General features: G+C 39.2%; 1 protein-coding gene across 10 annotated transcripts in view; it reads left to right on the top strand.

The window, feature by feature from the left end:
- FHOD3 (formin homology 2 domain containing 3) overlaps positions 1-17,870 on the top strand; it is a 385,259-nt gene that overhangs the window by 307,339 nt on the left and 60,050 nt on the right. For 9 of the 10 annotated variants that reach the window (XM_051812625.1, XM_051812624.1, XM_051812622.1 and 6 more), the window contains 3 exons: positions 933-1,147; positions 7,863-8,174; positions 11,944-12,833. In XM_051812625.1, coding sequence (XP_051668585.1) covers positions 933-1,147; positions 7,863-8,174; positions 11,944-12,833 — 1,417 coding nt within the window. The remainder of the gene's footprint in view (positions 1-932; positions 1,148-7,862; positions 8,175-11,943; positions 12,834-17,870) is intronic. The other variant, XM_051812621.1, reaches the window with a different exon arrangement.

Genomic DNA, 17,870 nt, shown 5'->3' with positions numbered 1-17,870 from the left:
AAACAGTCTAAAGCCTGATCCAGCTGTATTCATAAATTTATTCCTTAGCAAATAATGGTGGATAAAATTAGCAGACATCTGGAAGAGGCACATATTTCAAAGTTATTTTGGTCGAAATGTATAAAGCACACTATGAAGAATATGATTGGTAGCTGGTCTTAATAAACAGTTAGTGAGTTCTGCCTGCCTAAAATGCAAAACAGATGTATCTTTGTTCTTTTAAAGTGACTTTGATGAATAAACTACATGTGACGTCAGGTACAAGCTATTGGATGTCTGAGTCCGGCAGAGAAATTTTTTAGAATAAAAAAAAGAAAACTTTCCATTGTAGGCTCTGGAGAGAACAAAGTGAATTCCAGTGCATTGCTCTCAGAGCAAATAGAAGCAGGTTCAGAGTCTTTAGATAGTCACTCCAAACGTTTATTATTGGTGTTATTTTCAGGTAGATTGGTTTTTGTCTGCTGCATTGTCCTCTCCTTACAGCAAGTCTCAGACTGGCAATTTGCATCAGTATTAAGGGGCTCTTGCTTTGGAGAGTTTTTTTCTTCTTTTGTTTTTTTTCCCTCCCGTTTTAGTTTTGGAAGAGGGAGGGCTGGGAGGAGGAGGAGGAGGAGAAGGAGGAGGAGAGTGAAAAGCAGGACAGACAAATGCTTCCAAAAGGGGAAGGACTATGCAGACAAAATACTATATCTAAAGGTTCTTTAACTCTGCTGGTTTTTGCTTTTGTATTCTAATGAGAAATTTAATGTTTTTCAGGGCAATAGTCTTTACTTTGGTGTGCACTTCTTGGCAGATTGAGCAGGCAGGCAGTTTAATGCTGTACCCCTTGTGTCAGGAAGTCAGCTCATTCTCTGCAGGTGTTTCATCCATAAACAAGCATCAGCCACAGATTTCTTTTTCTTTACGGAAACCCTTTGGAATTTAACTTTCAGATACAAATACTTGGAGAAGTTGGCAGCAGAGGAGTATGAGAAGGAGCTGAAGAGTCGGAGTGTAAGCCGAGGCAGAAGTGAGCTGTCCTTGAACCTGAGATCTCCTTCAGCTCCATCCTCACCTGTACCCAAGTGTGTCAGCCCAGCATCCATAGAGTCCCAGGAAGAGCTGAAGACCCCTTCCACCCCTTGTGGGACCCCTCAGCCCTCAGAAGGTAAGTGGAAAGGAGAGCAGAGTTAAAAACGGTGGGTTTATCACAGTTTCTCTTGTGATAATGCTGATTTTTGATGCTTGAGTGCAAGAATATAATCTATGAGGCACCAAAGTAAAGGGTCTTACATTGTTTCATCCTGTCTTCCTAAATTTCTTTCTTTTTTTTTGCATTGATTCAGATGTCATTTAATCTGAATACACTGCTAGCTGTTGCTATGATTAATACGATCATTGTCTTTTGCTATTAGAATGGAATAATTAGAAAATACAGAATACAGAGGGTCTTAATTTTAGCTTCATGTTCATTATATATTAGAAGTTACTGAATGCTAGACAAACAGTATTCCTGCCAAGGGATTTTGCTTATGTGGATTCTCTGAAAGAAATGCAACAGATGAATGCCAAGATTATAATAACCTTCCAGGAGAGCACAGGCTGAATGGGACAAACAGAAAAGGTCTTGAATTGAAGGCAGGGGGAGTGGGTTGATTATTTTTAACACCAAGAAAAGCACTTCAAATGGTAGCACAAGTCATAAAAGACTTAAAAGAAACCACAGACAATTAGCAAAAAGGAAAGTATAACTAGTGTTTGCACGGTTGGTTTGCTGTCATATAATTTATTGGTGTACAGAGCAATGTTTTTTGTGTGTGCACGTCATTCTGCCACTTGCATCATATACCTCTCCTTCAGTCCTCAAAAAAACACCCACCATACAGATTTATATTTGCACCACATGATGTTGCATTAACACTGGGAGCTAAAATGCATGTTGAGGGTAAATTGTCGCCATCATTCATTTTTATTTTATTTGATTTCCTGCTACACGCTATTGGTGATTAATGCATTTGTAACTTGCACTGCTTGTTTTTATTGAGTGTTATGGCTGGTAGCATGCTATAAAGCAAGGCAATTTAATAAAAAGTTACAAATACTGAATGTTGCATATGTTTATCCTCACTGTACTAAGTAGGTGAAGTTTATTTTATTTAGTCTTATATATTTTCCCAATTTTACTCCCAAGTTTTCTTGTTTGGAACCTTAAGAGTCTCAGTGGAATAATTTCAACCTAAAAAACATGGATATTTCCCTCCAATTCTGATAGTCAGAAACATCCAAACACACGTTTTATTTCAGTGTAATATTGCTTTTAGAGCAAATAAGCTGGATTTTTCCACCATTAGGATTTCAGAGCTGGGTAGGGAGCAAGTATCTCTTTTATGATGATTATTTTAACATATTTCTCCTGGAAGCATAAAAAAAAATTGCAGCATGAAATGGAGCAGCACAATCCATTTGGAGAATACATTTAGAGCAGGTGTACAGGGCAACTTCAGGCAGCCAGAATATGGCAAAGCTATCAACACGTGGGTAGATAGGACATCTCTACTAAACTCCTGGCAATATCTGTAGGCATTGGAGGGCAGCACCTGGAAGCCTGGCAAAGGGACCATAAGGAGAGAGTATATAGGTGGGGCAGGGTAAGCTTCCAGCAGCTGCAGGCAGATAGCCAGGACAGAACCAAAACAGAGGCCTGAAATCTACATACTTCAGTGGGATCTGTGCATGGAGAATGAGTGTTTCTTCAGGCCTACCAAAAGTATTGGAAAGGTCATAGGAAGTAATGAGCATGTGGGCAGGGCACTTCGTCTGGAAGTGGTCAGATTACTGGATATCAGCCAATGGCTGGCAGGACTAATATAGACTTTGTGCCATGGCCTCTATTCTATTATCTGACTTCATTATGCTCCATAATGAATTCAAATCTCAATTTTACTGTCCTTAGGAAGTGTTTTGAGTCTGACTTCATAGACAGAGAAACTGAAGCATTAACTTCCTTAAGCCAGTTGTAGAAAAGCTGAAATAGAGCCATGGACAAAAGTCAGATTATTTGCACCCCAAGCAGTTGCTTTGAACATGGGTCATCATCTTCCCAAGCAAGGAAGGAAAACATTTCCTTGTCTCTGTGCATAGGATGCTCCAAAGACTCTGCAAGACCGGTGTTAAATGATGTGTGATATTCATCTGCAGAATTCAGAATCTGATGTCTAAGGGAAAGTGTGTTCATCTACTAGCAAAACAATTACGGATTTTCAAAGTGAGATTTATTTTATTCCATTTGTGCTGAAGTATCCTGTGGCCATCCACTATCTACTGGTCTTAAGAAGGAAATAGATTCTGTCTGTGGAACTTTGTCTCACACTGTGAAATGTCTCTGTATCATTAACCAATATAAAAACCTGGACTTATTGAGCTGAAGTGTTTTCTCATATAAAACAATTGGTTCCACTAAAGTAATCAAGTCTTGTAAGACTTGTTCTTGTAAAACTTGGGGTATGGCTTTTAGAGGAAATGAAGGCAGTCCCATAACTGCAAACGGAACTTAGTATTTTTTTTCAGAGCAGCTACTTATTCTTTTGTAATTTTATTGGAGAATATTTTATGAAGTGTGCATATGCAGTAAAGGAGAAGCAACAATAACTGAGACATCTCTGAAGTCACTTCACAAAGAAATTGCAGGTGAACCCTTCTCTGAGAAGAGCAGCTTTTTTAGCATTTGAGGAAGTAAGCAGGCCAAACCAAGTGCACATGGTGGCCAGCAGGAGACCTTCTGAACATACTGGTAGCTGAGCAAGGTTCAAATACTCCCCAAAGCATGACTGGTGACAACCTTTCTGCAGGTGGGGAAGCACCAGAGCATGAGAACACAGTGGGGCCAATGCAGGTCTGGTTGTAGAGCCAAAGGAACTGTGATACAGAAAGTCAGAGGAGGACTGTAGAGGTGGGAAACAAAGAAGGATCGTTTCTGACTGCATCAAGAAAGAGCCAGTTCCCTACTCTTGATCACTCTGCACTAGTTCTTACCATCACAAAGAATGGGAGGAAAAGATTAGAGTGGGGGCGGAGAAAGACAGAAGTACCTGCAGAATTCAGAGGAAGAGGAATCCTATGCCAGAGGAACTGAAGGGAGACAAGAACCAAGACCTTACGTGATGCCCGAGCAATTGAACCAAGGGGTCCTGGGTAGGCATAGCATCTTCAGACTTACTGTATGTGTCCTCAAGAGACACTTGAATCTCACAGCTCCAAATAGGAAGCAGAGAAAATAGATGAGGATGTCGTTGCCTAATCAATTACCCTAACAGGGGATTAGATGTGGGCCCAGAGGGATATTTATTCTCTCAGAGGGCTTATAGGACTGGAGGGTTGAGGTCTTATCAGCAGGATACAACATCTTGTGTCTGCTTTAAAGTATTAAAGGAAACAAGTATTAAAGGAAATGTCCGTGTCCTTTATGTTCATTATAAGTTCTTAGCCATGCTTTTCAGAAGTGAACAGCTTGCTATCTTTTATAACCTCTCACTCAAAAGAAGGCTGTCACCAACATCTGATCACATCATAGAAGATCAGGTTGCTAGCACTTAATGTGACCAAGTCTTGAAAATGTCAGAAAATGGAGATTACACTGTCTCTCAAAACAACAGAATTTTTACACATTCATTGAAGGACTTGGTTACTGTCTCTTTTAGTGATGAAGTTATACAGCTTCTCTGGGAGATTTCATTCTTCAAAAAAGTCCTCACATTTTTTTCCAATAATACATTTTTAGAGATTAAATTCTGGTAGAAACAAAGAAGTAGGAAAATTACTCAAAAATTGATCCTGAAAGCCATGTTCAGTTTTTCTGCTCCTGATTAATCTGTTTGCAAATAAAACTCTGCGTATTTAAAAACCTAAGCTTTGTCATTTGTTTTAATGGGTGCAGGAAGTGGAGCTAAGCCTTAAGAAAAATGTTAAAAACAGTATATGCAAGTGAAAAGAGATTGTCTCTCCTACTGAATCTGACAATCTCAGTTTAGGTTTTAAGAACTATGTATGTGTAAGAATTGCAGTTTAAAAAAAAAAGTATGTATATATATATATATATGTATGTACCTGTTACTTATTAAGGTATCATGCTTCTTAACATCTCAGGTACACCTTCTTTACTGTTGTTACTTTTTTATATGACCATGCTTGCTTTCCTGAATCTTTGCGTTCTCCACCAGCAGAAGTCTGCAGAGAGGGGACAGAAGCTGGTCTCTTATTGTCTCTCTTGCCACCTGTAAGGTTAGCACTTAGTGTTATCTCTGGTGTGAAAATGGACCCAGTAGGCACAGGACTGAAAGGTTGAGCTCATTTTGGATAGACCACCACCAAGCATTCTCTGAGAACTGTATTTTTTAACTTCTTTAGAAGTTCTCACTGATATCACCACAATGGATTATATTGATGGAAATGCAAGTGATGGGACACGTCTAGTTTGCTGGCTTTGTTCTCCTGACAGTGTTTGCTGACAGATTTGATTTTTGCGCTGCTTTTTAAGGGAAGTGCTACCAGACTTAGGTCACTGTTTATGAGTGATTTGAGTTATAGGTGGATTGTTTGATGTTATCCCTAAAGAGAGAGAGGCTGTCAAAATGAGTGTCAACATACCCTTGTTTTGTTCTAGAAGTGCTTAGATTTTGGTTCTCCTTGAACTCAAAATAGCAGCCTATGTCAGTATATTGCTCTTTACTCTTTGTTATGTATTAGGTTCTGATAAGTTACTGCATCTTTCTGGTATGTGTGGAATATTCCTTCTTAGAAGAGTATCCAGAATTCTTTTGAACATTCTAATTTTATCAAGCATTTCTTACATCTCCCCTGACTTTTTCCCGTTGAATCTTCGGCATAGCTTCATGATGACAAACATACAATAAACCTTAGCAGTCCTGGCCACATTTTAGTCAGCTTCTTTCTCCACCTGAGCTGCTGGAGTTGACCTTTATGGTTATTGCATGACAGTCTTTGTTTTTAGAGATTATTCTGATTATTATGATTATTCATGGATTAATTGGTGACATTTGTATGTATGTACAAATGCAGTATGGCAAGCTGAGAGTCTTTCATGCTACCATACCGTGTTAATTCCAGGAACTCCTGAAGGATTCCTAAGCATCCATCTCAGTTATGTTCAAATCTTGGTTTGACTTTAAAAGTGCTCTTGTGCTGTGCCTACACATTGACAGCTGTGGTGAGAAACACACCGCTGGGATTTGGAGTGTTTGCCAACTTCTCGACAGCCTTCTATAATTTTGATTCTCTCCTAAGGAGTGTCCAGGGTACAGTGATAGGTACAGTACATTTAGAGAAACAAGACATGTGCAGAAGTGCTTGCATATCTAGTTTTAGACTATTAGATGCTCTCTGTGTAGAAGAGAGAGAAAGTTAAGCTTCTAATTGGAAGTGTTTTAAAACATCTTAGAGGGATTTGAGTGAGCATGGGCTATATATTAAATACACTATGTGTACATTTCCTTTATATAAATGTATTATATATGCATGTTGAGTTATTTTTCTAACTACACTTTTAAAATCAATTGTTGAAGTGTAGAAGCTTAGCTCCAGTGAAGTCAGAGACAAAAAAATTATTTGCAGTTTTTACCCTTAAATTATATGAAATTAAGTGAAATAGCATGGTACTGAAGATGCCTTACTGAAAACTAGTTTAAAAACATATGTGTTATTGTAAAGATAGTCACAGGTATTGTTAGAAATCACTATTCTATGTGTGGGTTTCTCAGAAAATAGGATAGTCATGCAACATTAAGCAGGCTTAGGAAAGCATTGTTGACCTTCATTGTTTTGGCTTTCGAATATTATAAGGAAAAATAGTTCACAGAGGGACAAAACAAGTATGACTTGATCATTATAATTCAGTCACCTGAAACAAGATTTAGTACACAGGGAATTTGGGAAGTATGCAGAACTAACATGCATGCCCATTTTTGCCATTCTTTGCATGGCCATTTCAGTTTTCAGAAAATTGTGAGCTGCTTGATGTGAATATGTGTGGATGCTGTTCAGTTTCTTTGAAGCATGCAGAGAATATTTGCATGTGAAAATCTGCTATTATAGCTAAAAACCCTAAAGGTGAATGAATTAATTTCACTGTCAGTGATAAAGCAGGAAAAAGAAACCAAGTGTACTATCAACAGGGTTTGCTGTGTGCCAACTGATAAAAAGCTCATCGTGTGCCATATGCCAACCAACTGGAAACTGAATCTGTGCCATATGCCAAGCATCTGGAAACTGTGCAGTTTTGAAGTGGCTATTCTGAAGTAAATGTGCATGAAAAAACATATGGGTTTTGTCAGCCAAATGTATGACAGTGCCATTTCAAGACTGTGACATTCAACTGTGTTACTAAAACTAATATTTATATTTTTTTTGTTGAAGTGTTCTTCATCAGGTGAAAAAAGAATTCTTCCAGAACCCACAGAAAATTCAATCAAAAGCCACAGTCTACCTCCTTTTTGTTTTTCAAAAGATCTCTTCTTTTCTGGCTCTGTCTAGGCACTGAGTTGTCAATCTCATGCTCAGGTGGGATGCCCATTTTCTACTGGTTTATTCAAATCCTTGTGTGAGTCCAACACTGCAGCTGTGGAAGTATGTATAAAAATAGTGGGCTGGCTCCAGACAGCAAGTGAGGGGGTTTGCCAGGCCACTTTCACAAGCAATGCTGTCGTCACACAACATTCATCAGTCGGGTGCTACCAATGCTGTGGACTTGCTTTTTATTTTCTTTCCATAAGGCACTTGTACAACTCTCACGTCACTCTCGCTTAGAGGGGTGAGCCTGAGACAACTCTGTTGTTAAGTGAATCTCTTTCTCCCATTGTTCTCTCCGCCAGTGAGTGCCAGTGAACCCGAACCAGAGACAGAGACAGAACCAGAACCAGAACCAGAGCAGGAGGCTGAGGCTGAGGCCAAGCAGGGAACGGAGACATCCAAGGAAATAGAGGCTACAGAGGTGGGACCAGAGAGTGAGGTGGAGCAAGGACCAGAGAGAGAGCCAGAAGAAAGTGCAATACTCAGTGAAAAAGAGAGGCAGAATGAGGAAGTGAATGAAAAAGACAACTGCTCTGCATCCAGTATATCCTCAGCAAGCAGCACTTTAGAGAGGGAAGAGAGAGAGGACAAGTTAACCAGTGACAATGAAACTGGTAAAGTGAAACTTTTTCAATAATGAAGGGTTTCTGGTGGAAAAAAAATGTTAAATTAGCAGCTCTGATCTTGTGTTAGTTACCTAATAAACCTTTGCACCTATATAAGACTTTCTTCACCATGGCCAAGTCTTGTCTACTCTCTGCTTGGACATCCACAGACTTTATTGGGGTTTCTATGTTTGAGGGACAATAGGTCCTTGATGAAATTAAGTTTCCCTAAATTCAAGACTATTTTCTTATCCTAAGATTAATATATTAACTATTGAATCACCATTGCAGCAACTCGCATCTCCAGCTCCTATGGAATTTAGTTGGATTTTCTACACATAAATCAATGAAACAAGGGACTGTGCTAACATGATTTGTTGTGAGAGGCCAAATACCTTTTCTTATCCTTTTAGTGGAAGAGGAAGAGCAGTGAGGGCTGGGGTGTTTGCTCCTTTCCTTGAGTTCTTCTGTCATGGTTAGGCTTCAAATGGCTGAGAGAGATACACAGGAGCTGCTGAAGATAAGTCTGGGCTGTGGCCATCTTTTGCTCATGTGGAAGAGGCATGTGAAATATACCTTGTCTGTAAAAGTATAGTTCTGTTGTGATGAAGGATTCTGGTCAGATACACCATCAGATACCTCTAAAGGCACAGCCTGGAAAACACCTTAAGAACCAACTTTCTGCCCAGAGAGATAATGATAACCAGAGTTTGTCATGCAGCCCAGGCAGGGAGGGAATGAAAGGCAAGTTTTGAATTTTTTTATCACTCTTTTCCTTTTTTAATAGGGAGATAAAGGAATGTAATGTAATTAGGGCATTTGTTTCCCAAGTTTTCCTCAGACTCAACAATGGAGGGCCTTGTCCTAAGTTCTCTAAATTCTAGATAAGAAAACAAGATGTGCTTCAAAGTGTGAAATAGTCTTGCTCTTTCCTGAAAGAAGAGGGATAACTCTGAATCACAAGGCATGCCTCACAGAGATAAACTGTCAGATTGAACTGTTCATGTTTAAACTTTTCGCTTTTATTTCTGGGAAGCATTCATGAATTTTGTCTTCAGTTTAATACCTTATTTCTTTTCAACCAGGACCAATATAAAGATAATTAATTATACTAATTTACAATTAGTAAATTTTACTCATAAAAGATGCAGATGGGTGTATCGGTAGGAAAGGCAGGGGAGGTATGAGAGATGAAGAATGTTGTTACACTGTGGTGTAGTCCAAGATAGTCCAAGTGCAAATAAGGGAGAACAGGTTGCAGGTTTTTTCTCCTCATTTTATCTGTTACCTCAATTTATCTGTTATCTGTTACCTCTTACCTCAATTTAAAGTCCTTATGGACTTTTTGTTAAAAGCTAAGAAATTTACTCTGTTATTCAAAAATAAAGATCTTAAAATTGACCTACACTACCAGTAGACCAAAGATTTATTCTGTGGTGCTATGCAGGAGGTCTCATGTGGTGAATTGTTTGCTCTCTAGTAGATGAGGAGATTTGGAAAGCAAATCAGAGCACTTTCTCCAGCAGTTCTGACATTCCCAACAAGCAGTTTGCCATTTATGAGGTGGCTCATTGGTTCTACCCAGATGCATTAAGAACGAAGGAATAAAGCTTTTGGTGCAGGCTCCTCCTTCATTAGCCATCCTGACGAATTTGGCTTCCACGAGGCCTTGTTTCTCCAATGGTATTTCAAAGTTTTACCTATGGAGAGGAGGGCAGAAGAAGCCATCAAGGTAGCAAGAGTCTTCACAGCAGTGATCATTGATCAGCTAGAACAGATGGAGTTGGACTTGGGGAACCCAAATTAGAGATTGTGTCTGGGGGAATTTTGATGAGCAGTTTTGCAAAGAGATTAAATCTTGGAGGATCCCACGTGGCGATGTGGGATTTGTAGAGAGGATCTTTGGAGCAATCATGAACATCTTTAAAGGAAAGGCTGGGAGTAGGGGGAAATCCTCTGTGAGGGCACAGCTGAGTAGAATCTGTGGTATGGGGAAGGAGTTGTCTAATCATGTTGTCTAGTGAAACTACCTCAGAGACAAAGCTAAGAGACTACCTCAGGTGACAAGTATTGATAAGAAAGCAATCCCATGGATAAAGTCCAAAGAAAAATGAGCAGGTAATGGAAGCAGTCAAGCCACCTGCAGGAAAGTAGGTTGTATCCATTGTTGAAAAAAGTCTTTCTTTTGTCTGGGGTTAAACCTCTGAACTCATTTTAAAATGTTTTTTAGAGGTTGATCTGAATAGAGGTGAGAGTCATTGCTGTCCATACTCTTTGTGCTATGAGGCCCTACACTTTAACATGGTGTTATTTTAAGGGAGTTGAGGGTAGGGGGGAGTTGTGGGGCCCTGGATGTAGATCTCACCAAGAGGACACCTTCTCAGAGCACAGGATGTAGATGTTGTGGTAAGAAAGCCAGTCCGTTGACAAAAGAAGCTGTAAAAAATGTTTAAAACACTAAAGTATTGAAAAAGGTGGGAGCATACGTGGAGAAACAAAGATAAAATGGAAGTTTAAGAAAAAGGGTAACTGACAGATATAAAGGAAAATCTTTAACCACAAGGACCCAAAAGGAAGGCAGGCTAGCAATCAAACTAAAATGATAAAAATTAAAGAAACAGTGTTTATGAAAAATGTATTAATAAAATGTGTAAAGACTATGGGGAACAGAAGGAATTCCATACTAGAAATACAGTAAGTGTGAAGAATTATTTTTGTTCATGTTTAATCACTTCAACTGATGCTCATTGGAAAATGAAGCACCATAATTTTTAGACACATTATCCACATTGGTTAGCAGTATTATATTCAGGGAAATGTAGTCACAGAGACGCTTACATCATATATTTTTACAGTTTGACCACTATAATTTGTTATTTATGGTGCTGTCTCAAACATGGTATTTTGTGTATTATTGGTGAGAAAAGCTGTAGTCAGAAAGATGAAGCTTTATTACAGTGACATGTTAAATGATTGTGATGTGGGAAGGCCATTAGTCTTTCAACACCATTCTATAACAGGGAGGGTAACAGTGGCTGATTCGAAAATATTATATGAAGGTTCTCATAAAGAATTTTGAAAATCTTGCTCATGCTTATATTTACTGAGTTACCCTGACATACCCTGGGTATGCAGCCTACTTTGCAATTCCAATATTCTGTGTTGTAAAGGTGGGCTAGGTATCCAGGAACCTCAGCCAGGGGGTCTAAGGACATGCCAGATCTGAAAGCTGTCCTCCCCTAGCCAGCAGGGTGGGAGGAGAAGTAAGCAGCTGCATGTCAACCTTAATATCAGGCAGGGAAGATCTCTTTCATCTGGAAATTTTCCTGGGGTGGTTCTAGTTTATGGCCAGGTGAAGAGTACGATGATAACCTATTTTGTGTCATTGTCATGATATTTAAGCCCCATTCTAGAATACTAAATGTTATGAGGATTTATGCAATGTGTAAAATGAGCTGGGGTATTAAGTACAAAGTGAAACCTGACAGATTTCAGGGGAAACCTGAACATTCAAATCCTGAGAGTTATAGAGTCCCTTGCGAGCTACACATTATTCTCTACTCCCATTCCTTTTTTGAGAATTGCTTCCAACCCCTCAAGATCAAACCATATATCAGCACAGTCACTTATTTCAAAATTTTCACAGTAACTTCTTGCCCAGTTTCAGACTAGTTGTACATCTGTCCTCCAAGTTATTTTTTTTGGTGGGTTGAAGTGTGTTCTTGGTGCTCTGACTTCTTTCCCTTGACTCTTCCCATCTCTGTGTGTGTGATTGCAGGTCCATGGTCACAGACCATTCAGGATGCTGGTGTGAATGAGCAGTGCAGCAACATCCTCAACAACAAGCGGTTTATGTTGGACATGCTGTATGCGCATAACAAAAAGCCCAAGGATGAAGAGGAGAAGGAGCTGGAGGCGAAGGAGGAAAAGAAGGAGACGGAGGAAAGTGAGGAGTCACTTACTAGCCTAGCCAGTAGGATCTCTATTCTTCAGGCCACCAAGCAGGCCAAAGATGAAAGTGTCAAAAAGATGGAGATTGGAAATCTGGAAAACCAAGGCAGTGTGAAAGCCTTTGCAGAAAAATTCAGCAGTGGTGAGCTGGCTAAGGGGACAGCCGGGCCTGAAGATGAAATCAGTGAACAGGTCCCCGAGAAAACACCAGCACAGCCAAAGAAGGAATCTGATTACATCTGGGATCAGCTCATGGCTAATCCTAGAGAACTTAAAATCAAAGACATGGATTTTACAGACTTGGGGGAGGAGGATGATGTAGATGTGTTGGACATGGATATGGGTCCTGGGGACTCCCTTGTTCCCCCTCCTCCACCTCCACCTTCTTTTCTGGGTTTGCCTCCGCCACCACCTCCCCCCTTGTTTGGATGTCCGCCTCCACCTCCACCCTCTGCTAATTTATTGGCTCCTCCTCCACTCTTCAGCACTCCTCAGGGTTTAGGGTCACCCCAGGTTTCTAGGGGTCAGCCAGCATTTATAAAGAAGAAGAAAACCATCCGTCTGTTTTGGAATGAGGTACGGCCATTTGAGTGGCAGTGTAAAAACAACAAACGCTGCAGAGAATTCCTGTGGTCGAAACTGGAACCCATTAAGGTGGACACTTCCAAACTGGAGCATCTCTTTGAGTCTAAATCCAAGGAACTGCCTGTCACAAAGGTACAGCTTGTATTCAGTTTGCTATTATTCTGCTATTGTATTGGTATTCATTCTGACTTAGATCTAGATGATTTATGTTGTTTATATAAAAACAGTGGAAATTACTGAATGTGTTTCTAGGTTGGCCTATGACGGAAGATATTCCATGGCCTGATGTTAGGAGATGAGCCTAGGGTGGTGTACGTGCCAAGCTACCCTCCTGTTTCAGATCTACCGGTTGTGGGATATCATTTCAGGAGGCAGATACCAAGAAAGTTTACATTACCTTGTCTGTAGCTGAGTGCCAAACTAGGTATTGGACTCTGAAATATTTTCTGTTACATTCATATGAAGGTCACAGCATGGTGACTCATAACTGTGTATTTGGCAGTTCTTTACTTGGTAATATTTTCCTAATCATTATGTGGAAAGGTTAGAGTATCAAACTGGATCTTCTGCGTATAGTCTACACGTGTGCTTTGTTCTGATGGATTGAATTATCAGCTGGACCAAGTTACAGCTAAACTGCCAGGGTGTTGGGGTTTTATTTTATACTAGTGAACAGGCCTATTTTAAATCCTTAATTTATGCAATGTGGCAATTTTAGGATAGAAGCTGGCACAGGAAATACCTCTGTAGCTAGGATTCCCTCTTCCTCAGTATCGTTATAAAATAAATTCACAAAGGCTGGTGACATGGCTGTTTAACATTAGAATCAACAACAAAAGGAAGCTTTTTATAGTTACATTTGGTAGGAATTTGAAGTAGCATTAAAAAAGTTATTAGCTTCAACATTTGTTTTTCATGGCTACATAAAGTCTTTTTCTTCTAAGCAGAATAATCGGTATCAGGGAAACAATGTTTTTTTCTGGTTAAAATGCTAGTAAGAAATGTCTGTCTCTCTTAAAATAAATAAATTGCTTGTGTGTTTTCTCTGTGTGCCTATATGTTTTATAGTGACATAAAAACCAGTCAGCACCTTGAATATTTTACTTCTCTTTAGCTAGAGAAAGTTGTTATATCTGTTATGTATCATAGATGTTATTGTTTACTCTTAATCTGGAGAGTCTGGATATCTCACAGTAGAAGTTCTCAGGTCACTCGTCTGTATTATTAACTCAAAATTTTCTAATACTCATTCTTGATCTTCTTGACCAAGTGGAAACATTGTAATTTCAACAATCAAGCCCCTAAGTACCTGTCAAACAACAGGTACAGAAAGAGATGGCTCATGTAGATCCTGCCATCACCGTTCTTAGCTGAACTTTTTTGTGACACAGATGCATGTAGATCTGAAACGTATGATGTAGCAGCCTTAAAAACACATTCAGCTGATTGTTCATTTAGCCAATGCTGAGATTAATTTCTCTCTCTAATTCCCTTTCTGCTGAGGAAGGAATGCTGGTGACGTCTTGGCATGCTGCTCCTCATCTCTCTCCCCGTAAATACAAATCTGCCACAGATGGTTCATAGATGGAAGGAATGAGAGCATTTTCTTAGATCCATAAAACATTTAATTCCATGAATTGAATGTGGAATGATGACATATTTGCCATTTCCAAAATTTAGCTTTGTGCTAAATGCCAGTATTGTAATGGATCGCTCTGGCTGATTCTTAATCTTTTATTCTCACACGAAATTTTGATAAAATGTCAAATTGTTGGAATTATGACTTGTTTACTTTTCCAGTCACTCATTGTGTGCGTTCCCAAACTGCCCTTGGCCATTTTCCCTCCCTCACACTTGCTTCTCAAACCTGCCTGATGCTTTGGCACAGCTTTTGGCTCCTGGCTGGAAGATGAGTGAGCAGGTTTCTTTGAAATTAGTGCAAGTCTGAGGAATGATTTAGATGACTGCTTTCCTCCTGGAGACTAATAACTGCTCTCTGCATGAGACATTGTACTTTTGGCACTCTTTCCACCCTGTCCCATAACACAGACATAGAACTCTCATTGTCTCTGTAGAGAAGACAATGGGGACTGAAGAGTCCTGTAGTAGAAGTCTACGCACACTTCTGAAACTCCTGCCTGGTTTTGGTGAACACCAGAAAATCTTACAGAGTAGGAGTTGGTCCTCAGATCAAATGAGAGTAGGAATAATTAAGCAGACCTCTGAATCCGTAAAAGACTTGAGGTTTGGTACGAAGATTACACTCAAATTAGGATAGCTCTCGCTTTTTCCAGACTGCTTGGTTTATTTCCAGGGATTACATTCCCCGTTGTGTCTAGTTTCTCCTGTCCAATGGCTGCAATCCAAAACAGGTTTATTCTATAATATCGTAAAGTCTGACTCACAGCTCAGTTGGTTTAGCTGAAAAAAAGAATGTAGAGCAACAAATCAAAAGTCAGATCTCCAGATTTCATAGCAAGTAGGTGCATGGAAAAGGAACAGTCCAGAAGGATGAGAAGAAAGGCAAAGTCAGGGTGTGTAAGGGGGGGGCTTAGCTCTTTCTTGAGCATATGCTCTTTCATACAGCTGTAACCAATTTTACTCCAGTTTCTAATCCTTCACTGTGATTTCCACAACACACAGCTATAAACAGCTACTTCCTGGCTCATGAGAAGTTTTTCATTAAACACAACAGACTGTAATAAAATAAAGTGGATTTTAAATTGTAGGATATAATACAGGATTTGGGGGGTTGGGGCTGGGAGGGGAGATTCTTGCTTTTAGGAAAACTTATGCCACACTGGGCAACTTGCCCACTGATTATAGTTAGTGGAGCACCTTTAGTTGCAGAATGTTTATTTTCTAGAATAGAGGATCATGACATTATATTTTTGAATAGAGAGTGATCAACTAGCCCCTCCAAGCCACTCTAGTATTTCCTTTCTTCTCAGTCCACCAACCACACAGATATTTTGACAAAGTACTTCAAAGTGTTTACTCTTCTGTGAACAGAAATGAAAACATGCAGACACCTGAATCAGATGTTTGTTGTTCAGCCCTTCTGTCATTCACTTGGTTCTGCATGAAAGTATTATTTTGCTGATTCATGTATACCCTGTGGGATATAGTTATGCATCATGTGCCACAGATATAAAAACTTGAAAGGGGGAAAAATTAAGTAATCTGTTTTCATGTACACATGTACACATGCTTAGACACATATTCCTTTTGAAAGGATTCGTTGCAATTTGAATGAATGCCAAGATAAGTCATAAATGTGGACCAGAAATTTCTGAAAAAAATTACATACATGTATCATGGAAAAAGTCAGTCAGCTGAATGATTCCATTTAAAATCTCCTGAACTAAATCCTTGCTAATTGAGATAGAAATAAAAAAAAAAAAAAGCCATCTCACTAGTAAGAGATCACTGAAATTTTCTGTGCTACTGATGCAGACTTCTGCAAGTTTAAAGGCAGGAGATATTTATGACTTGATGCTCATATATAATCATTTATTTATATTACCACTTGAAAAGTTATTTAAATTTTTCTGCTTCCTATATTAATTAAAGCAAAGACTATGCGCTCATCAGACTGCAGATCACCTTCTGTGGGATGTAACAGTTTTTAAATCTATCTGGACTACCCAGTCTTCAACAGAAGCAAGAGTCTGGCCAGTTAGGTCTTGTGAATATCTAATTTGACTGTAATAGTTAATACATTGCAGAAATGTTTGTTTCCCACAAATTATCTCACCAGTTTTGTATTTTATAATTACTTTTGCATTTGCATTGAATAATATAGTATTCAGAAGTTCAGGGATTATGTTTCATACTGACACATTAAAATATAAAATCAAATGCACTAGTTCACTGTTCTCTCAAGCATTTGAAGTCATTCTCTGTTAATGAATTTATAAAGCTCAGATTGAAGTCACCTATTATTGTAATAAAAATTAATACTTGTAGCTTATTTTAACAGTCAGACACTTACACATGTGCAATTTCATTGCAGACAAAAAGCAATTCTTTTCCTAGTGGTCAGGTAGTAAAGTTCATAGCAGTAAAATCTTTCTCTTTTCTTCAATCTTTTATTTATTTAGAAAGGATTTCTTTGGAACTCAGCCATTGTCCCCAGAATGGGTTTAAAATCTCTTCTGCCCCTGTTTTTGAAAAGGGTTACTAACCCCAAAATTTTATATCCCATGTGCAGTTATAGCTCTGGAAAATACCTACATGCATACATCCCCTGTACAGCTCATCTGTCTGTCCTAAGTCTTTGCTAAGGAGCAAGCGCGCTGTTGCGATCGCCATCATCCCAGTGGTCAGTCGTATATCCCCCAAATGAATATGTCTCTCTTGTCAAACTTTGGAGCCTAAAAACAGAGCTGCAGATTTGAGGCTTACTTACCCATACCACTTGTGGGAAGCCTAAATTTAACTCCTTTCCCCAGGCCTTTTCCCTTCTGCATAAATTCTTTGGAGCTGTGTAATTCTGTGGAGTAAAGGACAAGGTAAAAATTGGTGGTTTAAAAAAGGCTTAGTGCAATACAAACTCAAGAGGAAGCAGTCTCTCATGAACCCTGTTTGTTTTTAATGTGGTCTTGGCCACTAACTGTGGTCCTGAAAATGTTATTAATGGCTCAGGAAGAAAAAAACTACTGCTTTAAATGAGAAACTGCATTTCACATCCTTCAGGTAGCTCCCCAGGAAAAAGAGGAGTCTCTTACTCAAAGAAAGAAAAGTACAGGAAGGCATCAGGGATACTTCTAAGGTGTTAAGAAGAGAGCAGTTCTGACAGAACTGACATAGAAACATTGAAAATAAATGTTATCTCTGCTCTCCTAAAATTTATCCTTTTTACTGCAAAATTGTTATTTCTTTTTAGGTTTAGAAAAACCAAACTCTCTTATTACTTTCACAGATCATACACATGTGGTAGTCCCCAACTCCTGTAAACTGTGGTTGCCTTCAGTCCCATCTACTCACAGAAGTTGCATCATACCATATTAATTGTTCTGGTACGATGAAAGGTCTGTGATGCCACACAGGTGCTAAGCAGTCTGCTGGGACTGGTGGGCAAACCTCTCCCTGTGCAAGCAAGGAACTGAGCTATGCCATAAAAAGGTATCTTTGTAATGATACAGCTGCATTCCCCATTATGGGCTG

This window comes from Manacus candei, unplaced genomic scaffold (genome assembly GCF_025592945.1).
Source record: "Manacus candei isolate 608988 ecotype Guabito, Panama unplaced genomic scaffold, ASM2559294v1 h1tg000088l, whole genome shotgun sequence".
In the NCBI taxonomy this organism is placed as follows: domain Eukaryota; kingdom Metazoa; phylum Chordata; class Aves; order Passeriformes; family Pipridae; genus Manacus; species Manacus candei.
The sequence above is the reverse complement of the archived record's forward strand: the minus strand, read 5'-3'. Positions and strand labels throughout refer to the sequence as shown.